Source organism: Mustelus asterias, chromosome 17 (genome assembly GCF_964213995.1).
Source record: "Mustelus asterias chromosome 17, sMusAst1.hap1.1, whole genome shotgun sequence".
Lineage (NCBI taxonomy): Eukaryota > Metazoa > Chordata > Chondrichthyes > Carcharhiniformes > Triakidae > Mustelus > Mustelus asterias.
This window is the reverse complement of record NC_135817.1, coordinates 69,730,966-69,753,670: the sequence shown is the minus strand read 5'-3', so window position 1 is coordinate 69,753,670 and position 22,705 is coordinate 69,730,966. Positions and strand designations below refer to the sequence as shown.

At 42.8% G+C, this 22,705-nt stretch overlaps 1 protein-coding gene across 3 annotated transcripts in view; it reads right to left on the bottom strand.

Annotated features, from left to right (window-relative positions):
- Window positions 1-22,705, bottom strand: part of LOC144506594 (E3 ubiquitin-protein ligase DZIP3-like) — a 144,215-nt gene that overhangs the window by 66,832 nt on the left and 54,678 nt on the right. For all 3 annotated transcript variants that reach the window (XM_078232930.1, XM_078232933.1, XM_078232931.1), the window contains one exon: window positions 18,576-18,652. In XM_078232930.1, the coding sequence (XP_078089056.1) occupies window positions 18,576-18,652 (77 nt within the window). The remainder of the gene's footprint in view (window positions 1-18,575; window positions 18,653-22,705) is intronic.

Here is a 22,705-nt window from a genome sequence, read left to right as displayed (position 1 = left end):
AACATCTCATTCTCAGCTTGTCTCTCCCTGTGCCTACCTTTTCTTCCTATCCATTTCCTCAACGAAGCTTTGTTTACTTTCAAAATATAAGCTCTGCCCAAGATCCCAAGAAACTACAAAAGGTCGTGAATGTAGCCCAATCCATCACACAAACCATCCACTGACTCTGTCCACACTTCCCATTGCCTCGGCAAAGCAGCCAGCATAATTAAGGACTCCGCTCACCCCGGACATTCCCTCTTCCACCTTCCTCCATTGGGAAAAAGATGCAAAAGTCTGAGGTCACATACCAACCGACTCAAGAACAGCTTCTTCCCTGCTGCCATCAAACTTTTGAACAGATCTACCTGGCATTAAGTTGATCTTTCTCTATATCCTAGCTATGACTGTAACACTACATTCTGCACTCTCGTTTCCTTCCCAATGAACGGTATGTTTTGTCTGTATAGTGAGCAAGAAACAACACTTTTCACTGTGTGCTAATACAAGTGACAATAATAATTCAAATCAAATCAAAAAAGATAAGTTACTTGTTCAGGGCATGAACCTTTTCAAACTACCACAAAAACAGAAATTAGATAGTTGGCTGGGAATTTTACAGATGTTTGTCTGAAAATTGAAATTAAAAATTAAGTAGGTTTTTTTTGTGTCTTTCATTCCACTCTCAGCTGAAGGATTTTTCTGAAGTTTACAGAGTACAAAAACAGTTCATAAGAAATAGGAGTAGCAGGCCATTCAGCCCATAATGCCTTCTCCATCATTCAATAAGTTCACGTCTAATCTGACTGTCTTTTATTTCACTTTCCCATTTTCTGCCCCAGGCTCCCCAACCCTCACTCCCTTTGGTTCAAAAATCTGCCTAACTCAGTTTTGAATACATTCAATGGCTCAACATCCACAGTTCTCCAGGGTAGAGAATTCCAAAGACTAACGGCCATCTGAGAAAAGAAACTCTTTGTTATCTCCCACTTAAATGGGAGACCCCTTATTTCAAACCGTACCCTTCCTAGTTCTAGATTCCCCCACGAGGGGAAACATGCTCTCAGCATTCACCCAGTCAAGCCCCCTAAGAATTTTAAATAAACGCAAAATACTGTGGATGCTGGAATCGGAAACAAAACCAGAAAAATGCTGGAAAATCTCAGCAGGTCTGACAGCATCTGTGGAGAGAGGGTAGAGCCAACGTTTCGAGTCTAAATGACCCTTCGTCAGAGCTGAATCTTAAATGTTCCAATAAGATTATCTTTCCTTCTTCTCACTCCAATGAGTACCGGCCTGTCCTGCTCAACCTTTTCTCATCCCTTCATCGCAGGAATCAGCCAAGTGAACCAGTTCTGAGCTGCTTCCAATGCAAGTATGTGCCTCCTGAAGAAAGGAGACCAAAACTATAAACAGTATTTTAGGTGTGATCTGACCAATGTCCTCTCAAGTTGCAACCAGACTTCCTTATTTTTATAATCAATCCCCTTTGCAATAAAGGCCAAAAGCTGAAACTGGGATGTAATCTATATACTTGCCATTTTATTGCAACACACAGACACAGATACATACTGTCAAGTTTTAAAAATGTAATTACAAATTTTACCAAAATGGAACTTTAAATAATTTAATTCAAATTTTAAAAGAAACCTTAACTGAGCTGAAACTATGATCAATGCAACTAATTGAATGATTTTAATCTATCCCAGGATAGATTCTCAGGCTCCACAATCCAAGACCAGCACACAGGTATGGGTTAAAATATCAAGTTCCAGATCAGCCATTTTGTAGAGACTGAGGCTTCAAGTAAATACTTCATGAAGGCACAAATAATAATACCATTGTTTGATTTAACCATGTAGAAGCTTAGGTAAAAATGGGTTTAAACATAGAAATGAACTTGAGCATACATTGACAGTAAGGTTACAGCGCATAAGGAAGGGAAGAGAAAAAGAAACAAAGAGAGAGAGAAAAATAAAGAAACATCATTTGAACTAAACAACTGCACTTTTACTGTGGCATGGACCATGAGAGGACAGAAATGGCACTGTCTGGCAGTACCCTGAAGACTTAATTAAAATAACTCGGAGGAAGAGACCAGAAGTCTGAAAATGAGAAAAAGCAGGTGTTTGAAAAATACAGTCACCCTTACCCAGGTCAATTAGTGGTATAACGTTACCCATTGGTCACATATATATTTTGTAGCTTCGAGGTGTGCAGTTGCAAGTGAACATGTGAATAGGCCATTTTCAGCATTCCGTACAAATGAATTTAGATTAGTAGTCAAGAAAGGTAGAGAATTGTAATGGGAATTTGAATTCAACACAGCATCATAGGTCAAGAACTAAACTCAAGAGATGTTGTTTTCCCTTGTGAACTTTGGTTGGTTATAAGAACGTTACCTTATTTGCAGCATTGCGCTATGAACTAGTGAAATTTTGCTGCAAGCATAATGGGCCTGATTTTACTGCAGTGCAGCATCTAATGATATCTATCAATAGTTAGACTTGTACTTGTCCATTTGAGGGTTTTTTTTGAGAGGTAAGTTGCTGAAAGTGTCCCAAGGTGTGCAGGTTTTTATTTTTTTAATTATTTATTAGTGTAAAGTTATGGGTAAAATTATACCACTAATTGATCTGGGTGAGGATGACTGCATTTTTCAAGCATCTGTGTTTTTCTCATTTAAGATTCCAGGGATAGGAATGGGACATCTGAGACCTAAATAAACACAACAAAGATGTGCAGGGTAGGTTGATTGGCCATGCTAAATTGCCCCTCGGCATCCAAAGATGTGTGGGATTTTATTTTGTATAATTATTTGTGTCACAAGTAGGCTTGTATTCACATTGCAATGAAATCACTGAAAATCCCCCAGTCACCACACTCTAGTGCCTGTTTGGGTACACTGAGGGAGAATTTAGCGTGGCCAATGCACCTAACCAGCATGCCTTTCAGACTGTGGGAGGAAACCGGAGCATCTGGAGGAACCCCACACAAACATGGGGAGAACGTGCAGACTCTGCACAGACGGTGACCCAAACCGGGAATTGAACCGGGCCCCTGCCACTCTGAGCCAGTAGTCTAACCACTGGTTAGGGGGATTAGTGGGGTAAATATTTGGGGATACGAGGACAGGGTCTGGGTCGGACACTCCGTTGGAGAGTCGGTGCATGACCTCCTGCTGTACTGTAGGGATTCTATGATTCTTTAGCCAATCAGTTTGTAGGATTGTGAAATTAACAGCATAAGGACCGAGAAGGAAGTATAAATTAGGGAGTGACTGGCAGTAATTAACACTTATAAGATTCATAGAGGACTGAAACTAGAATGGACAAGATAACTTTCTATGATGAGTTGAGTTCATAACTCCACATAAGTACAGCAATTCCAATCCTTTCAACACATTTGGATACTGAGGCAGATAGCAAGATCCTGTTTTCAGAAAGCTAATGATGGAGCCAATTGGGAAAGCAATCTTTGGATTTTTGAGTTTAATGGCTTACCTGACCCTTGTTTTTAACTGCTGTAGCATTTTCATGTAAATAATAACAGTGAGGCGAATCGCATTTGCTATTTTGACAAGAAAATTTGGGCCATTGTCATACTGTTGCTGATTTCACATAACAACCAGCTGGCTAAAAAAGGTGTTGAAAAATATTATTTTAAAAATGTTTAATCTGTTATTTCATACATGCTGGAGCGATTCTCCCATCCTGCTGTGCTAATGTTCTAGTGCAGTGGGGTGGGAGAATCTCACGGCCGGGCACGCACGGCGTTCCTGCTGTGCGGATATCTCCCGGCGCCGGATTTCCGGTGCCATCAGATCCGTGCTGGAAACTGGTAGGAAGAGAGGTAAGTCAATTAAATCTTTATTTCAATCTAATTTTAGTGTAACTAGCGTGCTCGGGACTGAATTCTCCAGACCCGCTGGTATCTCCCACCCCACCAGAGTGTTTCACTCCAGGCGGGTTCAGAGTAGCTCCCCACTTCTGGTGAGCTGGTGGCCCCACCCTGCTGGAGTGAAAGGGGGGGGGGGTGGGCAATAATCGGAGCCCCCCCGGGGGTCTGGCGGGAGCGGAGGTGGTGCCCCCGGGCATGGGCACCCATGAAGTGCCAGCCTGAGCCCCCAGCACTGCCCAAGGTGGCACCCTGGCACTGCCCACCAGGCATAGAGAAGTGCCAAGGGGGCATGACATAGGGAGCAGGGCCTAAGGTCAATCGGTGGGGGGTCCCGCTGCCACTTTGCATTGGGATCGGTGGGGCAGGAGGGAGGCCAGCGATCGGGCAGCCTTGGGAGGGGTCTGCCTGCAGGGGTGTCTGCATTGCGGGGGTTGGGGGGAAAGAGGGGGGGGGGGGGGGAGGGCTTTGCTTTGTTGGGGGGGGGAAACAATGAGGGGGGAGGGCTGGAGTTCAGGGCGGTCCGGGACGGGATGGGCCCGGGATTGGTCGGGAGTGGCCACGAATGGGCCATGGGGGGTTGTGGGTCAGCATTGCAGGGCTCCCGACTGGGCAGCAATCAAACTGGCCAGCAAATGGGAGGTCGACAGTTCAAGCCTGCTGGTTTCAGCCTCCCGGGTGGGAATAGGTCTCGCCCCCTGAAATCTAATGATATTCATGCTGGTGGCCTCTGCAGTGCACAGAGTGTGGGAGATTCTAGTGTGAATTCAGGTCTTAGAAGCTTTTGGGAGAATTCCGCCCTCTGTGTTTCTGTGCTATAAACATTCAGTCACTGATTAAAAAGGTAGAAGATTGAAAAAGCTGAAACATTCTGAATGGTTTGTCGGAACATTGCTCATGGAACAATAGGGACAATAGCAATACGGACATGGAATTGGCTGAGAGACAGGAAACAGAGAGTCGTGGTTAATGGATATTTTCCATGTTGTGGGAAGGTCTGGTAGTGGAGTTCTCCAGGGGTCAGTGCTGGGACCCTTGCTTTTCCTGATACATATAATGATTGGACCTTGGTGTACAGGGTAATTTCAAAGTCTACAGACCTCGTAAAAATTTGGGAGCATTGTAACTGAGGAGGATACTCAGTTACAATGAGTAACTGGAGTTTCAAAAGGATACAGACAAGTTGATGGAAAGGGCAGACAGGTGGCAGATGAAGTTTAACCCAGAGAAATGTGAAGTGTTCCATTTTTGTAGGAAGAACATGGAGAGACAATATAAAAGGGTACAATTCTAAAGAGGGTGCAGGAACAGAGGGACCTGGTTTTATGTGTGCATGAATAATTGAAGACGGCAGGACAGGTTGTATACTGTAAAGCATACAGTATCCTTGACTTTATTAATAGGGGCATAATATGGACAAGAATAAGGAGATTATGTTACATTTGTATAGGTCACTAGTTAGGCCTCAGCTAGGGTACTGCCTCCAGTTCGGAGTCCGAACCTTAGGAAGGATGTGAAGACATTAGAAAGGGTGCAAAACAAATTCACAAGAATGTTCCCAGGGATGAGGAATTTCAGTTATGAAGATGGATTGGACAAGTTAAGACTGTTTCCTTAGAGAAAAGAAGATTCAGAGATTTGATAGAGGTATTCAAAATCATGAGGGTCGCAACAGAGTAGATAGTGAGAAACTGCTCCCACTGGTGAAAGGATTGAGAAAAAGAGAGACAGATTTAAAGTAAAGTAATTAGTAAAAGAAGCAAACCATGATAAAAGGATAAATGTTTTCACACAGCGAGTGGTTAGGGTTTGGAATGCACTGCCTGAGAGTGTGGTGGAAGCAGGCTCATTTGAAGCATTCAAAAGGGAATTAGACTGGTAGCTGAAAAGGAAGAATGTGCAGAGTTATGGGGAGAAAGCTTGGAAATGGCAACAGGTGAATTGCTTATTCGAAGAGTCAGTGCAGACACAATGGGCCAAATAGCCTCCTCTGTGCTGTAACAATTCTATGGTAGTCAGACTGGGCAATTAAAAGGTGAGTTTACTTGGCAAAGCACAGTATAAGTAATACATAAATATAAGCATAAGAACAGAATAAGCATAGCACAATAATGTATAAGTATGAGCATTAGAATTTATACTGGTAGAAAGTTAACACACTTGATTTTTCTAGCCCTGTGATAGCAGGCTTGGATATGTGGGGGCCAACAAAATAGGGGGAGCTGCAAAAGGACAGCTTCCCGATGCATTCTCTACATCAAGGAAGTTTCCCATAGATGGGCAGAGGCCGGATCAGCCAGATAGTTATGTTGATTACAGACCCACTGGGGACTGATTTTGCAGGTGTGACGGCCATTTTGCCACTGGCAGAACAGTGCCTTTCCCCTGTCACCAAGTTGCGTGTGGAGGCCACATTTCCATGGAGGCAGCCTCACTTTGGTAGGCCTGAGGGCTATCAGAGCTAGAGGATCCATATCCTAAAAGAGTGGGTCGCCAACAGGAAAGGTTGCACTTGCAACCTACACAATGCAAGTGGAGGGGTTTCCCTACCATTTCATGAGGTCTGTGGGATCCTCTGTATGGTTTGCCCAGTTAAAAGGCTTCATTTTAAGGTATTTCAGTCTAATGTAACTAATTGTGCTATGCTTTAAGCTAACTGAAGCTAATTTGGCCACATCAGCTTGGAATTCTTGGTCCAGCCTAGAGACATAGCTGCATTCTCTGAAAGTACAATGTAAGGTAAACAAGCTTGCTCAGAAGATAAACATAAACTTTCAGGGTCACAGAAGCCAGCTGTTGCTTGTACCCAGCTTTTAATAATATAAGTATTCCGTTATATTGTAGATACAGATCGATGTTTAGTTAGTTCGACCCAGACTATGTTTTGAGTTGTTCGATCCAGCGCTGGCTTTTGGCTGCTCTCTCTCTCTTAAGTAGTCCTTATTTCACTTTCTGTAAAATGCTTATAAAAGACGCTTAAAGAAAGGAGTATTTACTTTGAACCAGTCATGCTCACGTTTATTCTGAAGAAGTAAACAGGCCCTACAGGGTCCAACAAGTTGCATCCCTAATAATTTTAATTTCAAATGCATGCCTCCGAGGTCAGGTCCAGGGGCACTCCTGGTGGGGGCTGCCAAGACTCCATAACTGTGAGTCCTCTGATTGGGCCGGTAGCATTGACTGCACCCCCACTCCCACCTTCCTTAATAGGAGGACAAGCATTGAGACACTGCAGACAATTCGGGGTCTGCCTCTAGATAGATTGTGTCATCAGCCAGGATATGTAGACTCAGGTCCGTCCATTTGTTCTGACATCAGAGTCCTGAAGTTCATGGGAAAATCCAATATAAATTGCAAAAAAATCACTAATAACTGGAAGTTAAGTCATGCAAACAAAAGGTGCACACAAGCCTTTTATTTATATAAAAAGCTAAGGGTGCAATTCTCCCAAAAAATTTCGAAGTGTTGTTCTCAGCTGGAAACCACTGACATCCCCACTGGGAGGGTCAACGCGATTTAGGTCATAATTTAATGACACTTAGAAGATTTTTTGTAGCTAAGGGAGGTTCCCACCAAATTCTCCCACACTTACAATTATTCTTGGAGTGGAGACCTAAAGGTGCCAGCGAGACCAGCTCCACAGAGACTGGGGCACTTTTTAAAGGGCACTCCAATCTCAAAGTTAAGTTGAAGGTCACCCCCAACCCTCCCCATGCATCCCCTCACCCCACCACACCAGCATCAGAGCATTGCCCCTCCCCCCAACCTAGTGGGTGAAACCCCACTAGAGGCTCCACCCCCTTCAGAAGCCTCTTTGAGGCCCCAACTCCTTCAGGCTACGCCTCTTGCCACTGCCAATCTGGCATTGTCAGGGTTAATGCCTAATGCCAGGGCCCTGACCAGCCATATCCCCGACCGTCCGGGGGTTTCAATGGCCTCCGAGCCCCCTGGTGTGGCCATGACAACTGGTCTCCATTTGTGGATACCAGTAGTCATTTGTGCCAGGTTCCCGCTGCACTCGAGGGTCGGTGAATTGCCGGAGCTGGGATGATCTGGCTCCAAACAGATCCCCACATAATTAAATGATTATTTAAATATGCTAATCTCGTTCATGCCCTCACTGGGCATGAACCAAATTACATCAGGACGCGGGGGCTGGGAGAATCCCGAGGGGGTTCTCCCTGGTGCTAAATGGCCTCTCCCCTGCAATTCTCTGGTCCCTCGCAGCCCCAGCGCAATCTGTGCATGAGTGCACACGGTTGGAGAATCATGGCCTAAGTTCTATTTGTTCATCATTATACATTTCCTTAAGTATTTGTATGTCCTATTTTTCTCTCCCACTCTAGTCATAGTCAAACATTTTCCCATTCAGGCAGATTCGTTTTGCCACACTAACTGTGCTTTTCTTCCCAGGTGACTGGCTCCAGGCCTAACAGCCCTGATTTTCACTTTTTCCAATAGCTGCAGCACACCTTCGGGAAGTAAATTAAAGCAAATTACAAACAATCAAACAAGATCGGTGTATATGATGGGCTTTTAAAAATTGTCAGCTATCATTCTTTACCATTAGAAAATCTTACGCCTTCTACCTGCTGCACTCAAGTCCCTTCCTAATGGATGCAAAACCATCTTAAAATGTGTTGCAATTCACTTCTATCTCTCATGATAAGAATCTGCCAATGTCTTTCCAACTTCTTAACTGATTGTCAGTCAAGCAAAATCAGGGCTTGATCTTCAGGTACGTTTTTAGCATTTAATAACAAATTAGTTGGATGGCTGAAAGAAATGTGAATAAAGGGATTTGAAAGCAGGGAAGGTACATGGGATTAGGATCAATTCCTCGATGGAGGGATAAATACTAAAAATGACAGGTCAGTCTGAATAGCCTGATTTGTGCTCTAATTGTTATGTGATGCTTTAGAGCCTGACCTGTAACTGACCCCAGGATTCATTTTGAAATTAAAAAGCAATTAAAAACCTTCTAATCTTAAAAGGATATTTAGATTCTATTCCATATAGTGTTATTGTCCTGTACTTCTAAAACGGGAGAGTTGCCTCCATATTTTTTTTCTCTTTTTCCTCCATTTCTTTTTGCAATTATTCTCAATTACGACGCAGCGATATGTTTAGTGGTGAGTATTATATGATTCTGTGTATACGATGTATAAGTTTAGAATGATACATGGAAGTCTTACCGGCAATCCAGGGGTCTGTTCCAAATATGTTTTATTGATTTTTGGCTATATTGCTTTAGTTGGCAGCTGCAGTGACATTGATGACTGTTGATGAAAGATTTGAAAACGATAGCTAACGCAGCCAGAAAGATCCCCTTTGCAAAGTTTACAGCAGACTACCAGCAGATTTCTAGACAGCTTTTGGCAGTAAATATTCTTGGCAAAGAAGAAGAAGTGGATTTCAAAGAATTCCCTTCATTCTGATTTAATGAATACACAACGTTTTCTAACTGGCCAATTTTCAACCGTACCAAAAATCATATTAATCTGGGGTGATGGAACCGGGAAGCAAATCAGAGAGAGGTAGGGAGCATGGCAGCCTCTCATTAACCTCAGATTGGCATTAACATCCAATTCAGAGTTTCCCCAAATCTGAGTGCCGGTCATTGCTATTGTAAGCCAAAAGAGAAAATGCTGGAAAATCTCAGCAGGTCTGGCAGCATCTGTAAGGAGAGAAAAGAGCTGACGTTTCGAGTCCAGATGACCCTTTGTCAAAGCTTTGACAATAACTTACATCCAGGCCATTAAAATGCAAGGACAATTATAGGGAGCTTTAATATAGAGTTAAACGCAATGACAGAAACATGGAGGAAACTGATCCTGTGAGTGAAAAGTTGTGTGTGTGGGAATATGTCACCTACAAGCACATGGAACCAAATTTTACAATCACCTTATATTCAAAAATCCAGTCCCTTCAGTTGTAAAAAAAATCCAAGAGAGAAATGGAAATAGATGAACAGCTACAATGAAAATGTATCTGTTCCATGCTTCCTGCTGATATTCTGCAGCAGTACATCAAGGTACTCTACACATTAGAAACAATATTTACCATTCCTTTTGACGGAAATCACAAAACTGAAGTAACTGTAATTTTTTTAACATTCATCCAGTTGCAGAAAAGCAACAATAAAAATGATTTCTGCAACCTATGATGTATTTATATTGCAGTTGACTGTCCGAGATATTGTTTACCTTGCCTTGTTTGAACTCCAATTTTGATTCACTGGAGAGCACTCGTTAACCCAGCCACCGGTACATGCAAGCCAGTACGCATCAATGAAGGACCCAATCCAGATAAATTGAGAGGGCTGGCAGCAGTTAGAGCATTTGGCTGTAAAGCTACCCATCAAATCTAAAAAAAAACGATGGGTGATCGACCAGCATTGTGGCGACCCCTTGCAATATAACAGAGGAAATCTGTAGAGAAAAGGAGAGAGCACTGCATCTACAGAGTGTTCATGTCCTGTGGTTGAAATTTAGCTGCTCAGAGAAGGGGAGCTTGATCATCTGCATGCTGAAGATTTACATCAACTCCATGTAGATTTATTCAGTGCTTAAGAAGAGATAATTCAAGTTTTTCTTAAATCAAGTCTGTGTGAGCAGATGGTGCAATGCGGTGTCCTCTACATTTGGGAGATTAAATGCAGACTGCGTGATAACTTTGCGGAACACCTTTGCTCAGCCTGCAAGCATGAACTCAACCTTCCTGTAGCTTGCCATTTCAGCTCAGCAAGTTGCTCTCATACCCGCGTGTCTTTCCTTAGCCTGGTGCAATGTCCCAGTGAAACCCAATGCAAACTGGAGGTGCAATACATTATCTTCAGATTAGGCACATGACAGCCCTTAGGACTCAACGTTGGGGCGGCACGGTGGCACAATGGTTAGCACTGCTGCCTCACAGTGCCAGGGACCCAGGTTTGATTCCTGGCTTGGGTCATTGTCTGTATGGAGTTTGCACGTTCTCCCTGTGTCTGCGTGGGTTTCCGCTGGGTGCTCCGGTTTCCTCCCACAGTCCAAAGACGTGCTAGTTAGGTGTGTTGGCCATGATAAATTCTCCCGCACAGGTGCCGGAGTGTGGCAACTAGGGGATTTTCACAGTAACTTCATTGCAGTGTTAATGTAAGTCTACTTGTGGCTAATAAATAAATAAACTTTTTAGACAGTGACATTCTCCTCCATCTTTTTTCTATATCCCAAACATTTTTGTTCCTATACAAAAACCCTTCCCCCTGCGCCAGGCTTTCTGTCACTTGTTCTTAAGTTTTCCTACATCTTTGTTGCAATCTCTCCCAGCTCCCACTAATCACTATTCCAGCTCTTCCAACCCCTCTTATATATAATCACAATTTTCCAACTCTTTGCTTCTGAAGAAACTGTGTTTTCTCACCCCACGGATGCTGCCAGAGCTGCTGAGATTTTCCAGCTTTCTCTGTTAATGTTTCAGATTCCAGCATCCAGAATATTTTGCTTTTTTTCTGCATGAGCACTGTTGTGAAGCAGCAACCAGTTGGGGTTTGTGGCACTGTTCAAGGTGCAATATGAGTGCACCCTTATAATTCACCACTTAATTAGGGATATTACTATGCCCAACCATTTTCAGATGCTTCATCAATGACCATTCCTCCAGGTCACTGGGTCAGAAATGGGGATGTCCTTGGATGATTGTGCAACATTCGGTACAATTCATAACTCCTCAGATACTGAAACAGGCCATTTCTAGTAAAACAAGACTTGGACAACATTTAGGCTTGGGCTGATAAAGAGGGAAGTAGCATTTGCACCACTTAAGTGGCAAGGAACGACCATCTCTAACAAGAGAGAATCTAATTATCGCCCCTTGACATTCAATGACATTGCCACCACTGAATTCCCCCATTATAAACCTCCTGAGGGGTTACCAGAAACTGAACTGAATGCACCATGTAAGTACGGGGACTACAAAAGTATGTCAGAGACTAGGAATTCTGCGGTGTGTAATTCACCTCCTGACTCCCCAGAGCCTGTTCAGCATCTACAAGGCACAAGTCAGGAGTATAATGGAATACTCTTCACTTACCTGGATGAGTGCAGCTCCAGCAATAATCAAGAAGCTCAACACCATCCAGGACAAAACAGCCCGCTTGATTGACACCCTTTCCACAAATATTCACTCCCTCCACCATCGATGAGCAATGTGTACCATCCACAAGATCATAGAAATCATAGAAACCCCCAGTGCAGAAGGAGGCCATTCGGCCCATCGAGTCTGCACCGACAACAATCCCACCCAGGCCCTATCCCCATAACCCCAAATATTTGCCCCACTACTCCCTCGAACCTAGGCATCCCAGAACACTAAGGGGAAATTTAGCACGGTCAATCAATCTAAACTGCACATCTTTGGACTGTGGGAGGAAACCGGAGCATCCGGAGGAAACCCACACAGACACAAGGAGAATGTGCAAACTCCACACAGACAGTGACCCAAGCCGGGAATCGAACCCAGGTCCCTGGAGCTGTAAGGCAGTAGTGCTAACCACTGTGCCACCGCTGCACTGCACTGCACAAATTCACCAAGGCTCCTTGGGCAGCCTTCCAAACCCAAAACCACTATCATCTAGAAGGACAAGGGCAGAAGACACATGGGAACACCATCACCTGCAAGTTCCCTCCAAAACACAAATTATACTGATTTGGAAACATATCGCTGTTCCTTCACCATTGCTTGGTCAAAACCCTGGAAGTCCCTCTCTAACAGCACTGTGAGGGTACCTACACCACACAGACTGTAGTAGTTTAAGAAATCATAGAATCCCTACAGTGCAGAAGGAGGCCAGTCGGCCCATCGAGCCTGCACTGACAACAATTCCACACAGGCCCTATCCCCGTAACCCCAAGTATTTACCCCTGACATTAAGGGGCAATTTACCATGGCCAATCAACCTAACTTGCACATCTTTGGAGTGCAAGAGGAAACCGGAGCACCTGGAGGAAACACGTGCAGACACAGGGAGAATGCGCAAACTCCACACATACAGTGACCCAAGCCAGGAATCGAACCCGGGTCCCTGGCGCTGTGAGGCAGCAGTGGTCGCCACTGTCCCACCCTGCCGCCTATGTTCACCAAACCTCCTGAAGGACAATTATGGATGGGCAACAAATGCTGGCCTAGTCAGCAATGCCCACATCCTGTGAAATATAGACCCCCCCCCCCCCAAAAGATGGTAACGTGCAGCTGTTACTAACATAATTTTGTAATACAAATGCTTTAAGTTGTTTTTTGGAGTTTGGTGTGATACAATTTTTATTTGCATGCAAAATTGATCACATCTAATTTAGAACCTTGTCATCCATGGATTATAAATCCACCATCACTGTGGAAAATAAAATTCATATCACATCTAGTTGAACAAACTAATACCATGGCAAAAATTTGCTTGGATACTGTTAGACTAATCATACCGCTAAATTAATCAGGAGAAATAAAAGAGATTCAGAAATACTATGGATGAATTACGCATTCAAACCTGTTTCGTATAATCTCTCTAGTTGATAAGCTGTTTTGCATTATGAATGCATTAGTGGAGATAACGGAAAAGGGCTGTAGATTTCTACTTCTCTGCAGCAATGCCGATCGAATATTTTCTTCACAGTTTCGTGTCATATGTAATAAGAAAACCAGGCTGCAATAGACAACATGATGGTTAAGAATGATATCGAAATCATGCCACATTTAAGGAGCATATTTTCCTGCTGTTAATGGCAATGAGTTAAAAACACTAGGGTAAGTTTTCATCCTCATTGTATTAGTGGCAACATGGCAGGGTGACGGGCTCTCCTGGCTGTTGAGAAGCGAATGGATTGAAAATTGGATGATCTCTACAATGGGAAGGTGATCCACTCTGTCAGATTATTGTCCTTCTTTTTTGGGACTGAGGATGACTCATTTTCATTCCGGGTTTATGAGCTCTCAGATGGCTGGATGATTAATGTACACTCTGCAGATGGGGGAGGTGGTGCTCGAAGCATTGCATAGATGAGATGGTCCGGAGATTTGTGCGCTACTCTGATGCCTCTACTTAGTTTTTGCACGTTCCTAATGAAATCACTTGATGTGTTCATTGCCTTCCTGAATGAGCTTTCTTAATTTTGGCTGGTCACAATCCAGGGTGTCCCAAGAGTTAGAAGCAATAGTTGACCTCTTTAGGGATGCTTTGAGGACATAACTAAAGTCTTTCCATTGTCCTCCTGGGAGTCTTCTGCTGCGTCAAGGTTCTGAGTATAGCAGTTACTGTCGGAGTCTGGTGTCAGGTATATGAACGACCGTGCCACCCAGTGGAACTCCTTATGAGTGATCAGCACCTTGATGCTGGGCAAGTCGGCTTGGCAGCGGGTGCTGCTGTTGGACCACTTTTCTTGTTATTGAATTTGGAGGATCTTGCAAAGGCACTCCTGGTGGTACTTGTCCCAATGTTCTGAGATGTTTGCTGTAGGTCGTCAAGTCTCTGAGGCGTACAGGAGAATGGGGATCACTGCTACCTGGTAAACCTTGACTTTAGTCTTGGGTTTGAAAGCTTACTCCTCAAAAGACTCTTATTCAATTGGCCAAAGACTGAGCTGACACATTGGAGATGATTTCTTTTTGTCTAAATTTGCGTTCATCAAGAGGAAGCTCCCAAGATATGGAAAATGGTCCGCATTCATAATCGATGGGGTAGATGTTGTACTGTGGGAGCTGGTTGGAAGAGGACCTTGGTTTTCTATTTATTTAGTGAAAGGCCCATTCCCTCATATACTTCAGAGAAGGAATTGATTATCTCCACATTGTGGATAATTTGCTGGAGATAAGTGCAGTACTGCAGCAAGGAAAACACTCTCTTTAACAAGAGAGACTCGAGAAAATGTTTCTAATACGTAAATGTATCTTGAATCGTATCAGTTTATGAGAGACAGAAATATTGCTGCTTTACTCTGAGTTTTAAAGAAACAAGATCGTTGTTTCTGCGATTAAATGTAAAACTGCTGCTGTAGAATTAAATCACATGATGTAAAGACCATGGTATCAGAATGGTTATATTTTCACCCATTGAATATTCATCGTTCTAAATAATGCCAGCTATGACAAATCACTTTGCATCCAAATTATAATTATGATAAATCAGTAAGCAAAGAAGGAAAGGAAAATGCTGCCGCTGCTGAAAATCTGAAAGAGAAACAGAAAATGCTGGAAAATCTCAGCAGGTCTGGCAGCATCTTTAGAGCGAGAAGCAGAGTTAATGGGCAGAATCTTGTGGAAGCGATGGAGTTCATTGGAACGTAGGTGAGACCCTCACGCTGCTTCTTTTCGACAAGGTTTGCCACATCTTGTGCCCCTCAGGCATTTAACAGGCCAGCAGTCAGCCTTCCCTGGGTGGGGGGGTGGGGGTGTGGCTCCATAACAAGGGTGGGGTGGTTCTTGGTGGAGTGTCTGGCTTGGACACTTAGTCAGGCAATGAGGGCATTTGAACAAGGGATCAAGGGGTGCCCTTGGAAGCTCCCAAGTAAGCACACCAGGATATGTATACCGTGCTCCCCACATTGCGAGCCTCCTGCAAGCTGCCGTGTTAATAATAGTGGCAGCAGGATGAAGCCCTTAAGTGGGTAGTAATTGTCCACTTTAGGGTTTCTATTGGTGGTGGGGTGGGACAGCCATCCATGGGCTTGCCCACCATTGACTTAGTCAAGGTGGAGTGTGATGATAGTGGGCTGTATTTTGTGTTTAAGGTGGGGTTACTTTACAAGGATGTGTTTTGTTACAAGAGTCGATTTGTCTGGTAAACATGCAGCAGATGCTAAGAATACAGACTAATGCTTGATTTTAGCTAGAAATGTGAATTAATGGACCTTCTGTTTATATAAGTTCTTCTGCGATTTTAGATTCGGTAATGCAGAGTCCTGTGAGTTTTTGATCAGGTTAATTGACAGATACAGAGTCATGTGGTTAATGAGGGGAGCTAAGCTTAAAGAAACAAAACAGTTTTATTTGCATTTTAAAAAACAGACAGTTGCTGTCTGGGCTGCCAGAAGAAAGTAGTGTCTCTCTCTCTCTCTCTCCAAAGGCTTTCTGAAAGCTCTAAGCCTGGTAACCTAAGTCAAAACAAGTATGCCTGTGTTTTGCTAACTCAGTGATAGGTTAACAGTTAAGAATTATATCTTGTCATGTTTCAGTATACAAAGATATATAGAGGAACAAGTAGTATTGAGGAAGCAGGGGGGCTGCAGAAGGACTTGGACAGGTTAGGAAAGTGGACAAAGTGGCAGATGGAGTACAATGTGGAAAAGTGTGAGGTTATGCACTTTGGAAGGAGGAATGGAGGCATAGACTATTTTCTAAATGGGAAAATGCTTAGGAAATCAGAAACACAAAGGGACTTGGGAGTCATTGTTCAAGATTCTCTTAAGGTTAATGTGCAGGTTCAGTCAGCAGGCAAATGCAATGTTAGCTTTCATGTCGAGAGGGCTAGAATACAAGAGCAGGGATGTACTTCTGAGGCTGTATAAGCCTTTGGTCAGACCCCATTTGGAATACTGTGAGCAGTTTTGGACCCCATATCTAAGGAAGGATGTGCTGGTCTTGGAAAGGGTCCAGAGGAGGTTCACAAGAATGATCCCTGGAATGAAGAGCTTGTCATATGAGGAATGGTTGAGGATTCTGGGTCTGTACTCGTTGGGGTTTAGAAGGATGAGGGGGGATCTTATTGAAACTTACAGGATACTGCAAGGCCTGGATAGAGTGGACATGGAGAGGACGTTTCCACTAGTAGGAAAAACTAGAACCAGAGGGCACAACCTTAGGCTAAAGGGATGGTCCTTTAAAACAGAGATGAGGAGGAATTTCTTCAGCCAGAGAATGGTGAATCTGTGGAACTCTTTGCCGCAGAAGGCTGTGGAGGCCAGGTCATTGAGTATCTTTAAGACAGATAGATAGGTTCTTGATTGATAAGGGAATCAGGGGTTATGGGGAAAAGGCAGGAGAATGGGGGATGAGAAAAAAATCAGTCATGATTGAATGGCGGAGCAGACTTGACGGGCCGAGTGGCCTAATTCTGCTCCCATGTCTTATAGTATTGTTCAATTATTAAATGTTAAACTAATTCATTTGTTATAATTTAAACTGTGTCATTAAATAAAGTTTGCTTTGCTGAAGGTTTCCCAGTGTGTCAGTAGAAACACGCCTGGAATGAAAAATACTATCCTCACAGTAATGATAAAAATAGAAAGTTGTTGGAGTCTAGTTTGGTTTCACAATATACCCACAGGTTTCTAATCTGGTCTCCTAACAGGAGGCAAGAAGGCAGCGGGGTCCCCACCCTTGCAACCATTTAAATGCTGCCTGCCACCAAACACGCCAGAATGAGGGCACACGATTCTACCCAACGTTTCAGGTCTGTGACCTTTTATCAGAATGGGAAGAAAGTAGGTTGATTTGACCATAAACAGCAACTGCTTCAGCTGTCATTCTAATAAAATTTTAAATTTGACTTTCACTCCTTCTCTGCCATACCTTTTTACTGCTTCTTTCAGGTCAATATCCTTGTTCTCTTGAATTCATGATAAATTACTGGCTTTATTATTTATTTTTCATGAATAGATGAAGAGGTGCAAAGTACTGGCTTTCATACAAGTGCAGAGTTCAGTTTTAAGTGTTTTGAGTGCACTCGCTACATTTATCTGTTCCTCCTATATGGTTTAATTAAGCTTTATTAGATTTTCTCAAATCTTCCTCAGATATTCTTTCTACAAAAACAGACATTTCAGTTTAGACTGCTCATGCTGCTAATGGGGAAAGAGTTGGTGGTGAAACTCAGAACTCAGTTGAACTCTACTGGTTCATGCTTGACATTTAAAAATGAGTTGCCTTTGCAATTTAATTAGTTTGAAACAAGTTTGAACCAAATCCCTTTTATTTGCTACTTCCTTAATTATTTTGTTGGTAGCTTTTGTAACCTGTCTTTTCTGATTTTGCTGAGAGAGATGTATTGCTTTGCAGTTTGGTCCTAACAGAGTTAGCAGAATTCATCCACACTCTTTAATGAGAACAAAAAGGCTCATTACAAGATATATATGTAAGTAATTCCCTCTCTCTGAGCAGAATGGCTAAATTCCTCCTTCATTAGTAATCAAGTGGCTTCCTCAACCTCAAGCGCAATCAGGACTGTTGAGTTTAAAGCAAACTGGCTCACATGAAGCTCAATATTGCATGTTGTTTCTGATTATATTTAATGGTCCAATATGCTTAAGGGGTATGAGTGGCTTAGTTAACTAATAGGTTGTTATTGACATGTAGGACATGGAATCCCAGCTGTCACTGGACGCACACTCAGGCCGGAATTTTACTGGCACGCCCGCCCGAGGCTCGTAAGATCATGCCCGAGGCCAACGGAGAATGCTGTTCTGCGAGCCTTGCCCGCCCCGATTTCAGGGAGGGTGTGCTGGTAAAATCAGGGCCTTAGTGTCCAACTGTACAAAAGAAGGTAGAGTACCACCTTATCTAGTGGCATGGGACACTTAATTACCTTGGCTACACATGTGTACCTAAAGTTCCATAGGAAGGTAAGGTTTGAAATGTTGAAATTAATCCCACTAAACTTCTAAGTAGAAAACTCTTGGTACCAATCATTCTCATGTCTTCCCCACCGTTGTGGATAAAAATAAGATCAACTTTACCAGATCCTGTAGCTTCAGGCTCCTGTGTGAGCTCCTGATTCTGTTCCTTGGGGTTTTCATTATTCTGTGTCAGGGAACTGCAAAATAACAGAACAATGGTCACTGGAATACACAGCCTCATTTATAGCACAATGACTGCAAGCTTATGATTGCCTTCTAACGCAATTGCTTAATTATCAAATAACTACAAATTGTCACAGTTGCAGCAATGGCACAGTGACACAGTGGTTAGCACTGCTGCCTCACAGTGCCAGGGACCCGGGTTTGATTCCCGACATGGGTCAGTGTCTTTGTAGAGTTTGCACATTCCCCCTGTGTCTGTGTGGGTTTCCTCCCGGTGCTCCGGTTTCCTCCCACAGTCTGAAAGATGTGTTGGTTAGGTGCATTGACACGAACAGGCACCGGGGTGTGGCGACTTGGGGAATTTCACAGTAACTTCATTGCAATGTTAATATAAGCCTTACTTGTGACGAATAAATAAACCTTTTTAACTGAGTTATCCTGGAACAAATTGGGGCCATTTTATGAGCAGATGTTTTTAGTTTGGTGCTGGATTCAAAGATTTATCTTCCAAATACACAAAAGGTTGAAATGGCTGTGAGGCAGGTTGGAGGCATAAGGCAGCCTATATTTACAACTAAACGACTGTTGATCGAGGTTAAGCAGGGGAGCTAGGTGTTCTTTCCAGGTCATGGTCACAAAGTTCTCAGTGATTTGCAGAGCATGGCAGAGAGCAGTAAACATTAAAACTTTCAATACTGTCCAAAAGACCCCTTCTGAATCTTGTCAACCACTTTGACAAGAATGGATATCGGGACAATGTGTTGGTACTATCCTTCAACCGCCTGGTTCATGCTCAGTCTGGTGGTCCTTAGCAATATTTCCTTGCATCATTGGGACAGATGACAATCAATACAAAGGATTGGCAACACCTCATGAGGATTGATATGAAAGCTGAGATTGATTGCTTCTTGTACACAAAGGGAGTTAGAGAATTTGGGAATGGGGTGGCAAAGTGAAATTGATGTAAAAGACCAGAGCATGCTTGAGGAGCCATATGGCTTACTACTGCTCCTATTTCTTATATATTGACACTATCCTATCCATGTCTACTTAATAGTGTGATGATACTGTGCTATTGATATATTTTATGTTGCGGTGGAGTATTTAAAGTTCAGTGTTTTTATTTTCCTCAAAGCAGTTGGTATGTCTGGTGGGAATGCAGCAGATGCTGGAAAGCAGGATAAATATTCACTTTAGCCCTGTAGTGTTTACTTAGAATGAAGCTAATTGCCCTTTATTTATAATGAGAGAAGATCCCTTTTTTTAAATTAAAGTCATGGAAGATGAGTTAGGTGTACAGGGTTATATAGTCATGTGATACTAGAAGTGGGAGGAGTTAGGTTTATAGCAGAAAAATAGTTTTTTTTGTGTTCAGTTACTGGAGGGGGCTGTTAAAAAGATAGAATCCTATAAGCTGCTCTCTCTCTGACCAATTTCTCTGCAAAGACTCTCTGGAACCTTCACAACTGTTACCCACGTCAGAGCAAGTATACCTGTGATTGCTAACTTTATTTAGGATGTGTTTTAAGTCTATAAGAGAAATATTGCTTAATTGGAACTGAAATAGTTATAAGTTAGAAATTAGAATTGTTTCCTTTCATTTCAAGTATTGTTCAACTGTTAAAAGTTAAGTTACATCATTTTGTTTGCACTATATATAAACTGTGTTATGAATAAACCTTGTTTTGATAAAAGAACCCTAATTTGTCAGTTGAATCACACCTGGAGTGAAGCATTCTATCGCCACATTTACGCCAACAATAATAAAATTGTTGGGGTCTAATGTGACTTCATAATATACCTTGGGGTTTGGGTCTGGGACCCTCAACAATAGAGCTTCTACAATAGCCTTCAGACCACATATATTCAAATGGACATTCTGGTTTCTTACAAAATACCAAATGCCACTAAGCAAGCATAGGCACATATGCATATCATTATATGTCACACATATATGCATAATAGAATATCAAATGCCTAAAGTACACAACTGGTCAGTAATTCTCCAGGTTTTGAAGGGAACTATACTGCAATTGTCTGTGGGCAGTATAACCCTACTGTGAATTGAAGTAATGTTGCTTAAAGAGCCTCATGCACTCATTACTATCTCTCAGTGCAACAAAACACATTAGCTGAAACATTCTATTCTGCTAAATTTGGAATGCTAGATGTGAATTGATGGTGCACTACAACATTTGCAACTTCAGAAGAAAGTTGGTTAATAGTGACAAAAAAACCATCTATTTCATTTACATACACAATCAAGGCAATATAAACTAATTCCTAAAATGCTTTGACGGAGAAATCCAGGATTGTCAGGATATGATTATAAATAAGTTTTAAGAATTTATAAATTAGTAAGTAAAACAAAGATGTGATCACAAATCTGAATTTTCACTGTTCTGATCAATTTGAAGAGTCTATTTTCATTTCGAACATTTGCCTCTCCTGCATCAGTGTTTCCATTCCAGAGAATTCATCTTCTGTACCTCAGGAAGTAGTTTGTCATCATGTGAGGGTCTACAGTGAATGTCAGCAAATGTTTTGACGGAAGTATCGGTGGTTAGCAATTGTGTCGTAAACCAGCATTCAGAAATGCACAATTTCCTGTGGTCAAGACTGAGTGATGAGGAATATCAACCAATGTTGATATTTTCTCCTGCTTCAACAACTTGTACTAATATCATGCCTTTAACATAGTCAGAAGTTCCAAGACAAATCTCTGGGGCATCATTAAAGAAAACTTGACGCAGAGCTAAACAAATAGCTCTTTGCACCGATGGAGTTAGGATTTAAGATGTATTTTAAAATAAGAGATAATAATCAGGCAGAATGTTTTAGGGAGGGAATTCCACAGCTCTGGCCGTAGGCTGCTGAAGGCATGGCATCCAATGGCAAAGTAATTACATTTAGGGATACCCAAGATGACACATTTGAAAGAATGCATAGATCTTGAAGGCTGTAGCATTGGATGATGTAATTAAGATTGAGTGTCATCAGCATACATGTCCTATAGCCTAGTAATGTTGAAACCCACCTGAGATTAGCTAACTAAAATCAGAAGGGATTAAGACATGAGGTATCCAGGTCTGCAGGAATCAGAGATGCATTAAGCAGAAATTATTGAGGGCTGTGGGGGTCTGGCTCCACCACCAAAACTGTTCCCTGTTGACGCGATCTTTGGGAGCCCGGGTGAATTAAATCCCCAATTGGCAGTGGGAACACTGCGCCAGGCCTCCTGGCTCCATGGTGGATATTTAACTGCATGACTTCCAACTCTGCCCCCCCAGAGAGTTGCTGGCCAATCAGAGGCCAGTGGGTTTCCATTCCCGGCAGGGCCACCTAGAGTGGTGGCTACTGTCACAAATTCATTTGGGCCTTTACCCGGGATCACTGGAGAAAGGCAAGTGAAGGCAAGATGTGGGTCAACATCCAGAAGAAAGAGAAGGGAAGTGGTTCTCAGTAGTTTTCCCCCTTCTTGATGCCAGGTACCTTGTTATGGCCCTTAAGTGGGCATTAAAGCCTCAATTGGCAACTGGGTGGGAATGCCTTCCACAAGCCTTGTGGAAGGCTTAAATAGAGGAAGGCGGAAACGTGGCGGGATATTCACCCAGCACCCTTCGTACAGCCAACCTACCACTCAACCCACCTGGGAGTGGGGGTAATGGGCAATAAATTCTGTCCATTGTCTTTCCAAACATTACTATTTTGGGGAACTTCAGCTATCAGTAAGGTTCAGTGATCATACTCTCACCCAAGTCAAAAGATTGTGGATTGAAACTCCACTCCGATGTGACCACAGAGTCTAGACTGACATTTTGGTACAGTATCAAGTGAGTGCTGCACTGTCTGATTTTGGAAGAGATATAAAATGAGAGCCGTCTGTCTGTCAGTTCAGATGGGTTCAAAATATTTCAAACAACTTTTGTGATAAGGAGCAGGGGTGCTCTCGGTTATACTCCTCTAACATCACCAGAAGACAGGTTAATTGGTCATGTTTCTCATTACTTTTTATGATTTGCTTTGTGAAAAGTGGCCTCCACATTTGTTTATGTTCCAACAGAAAC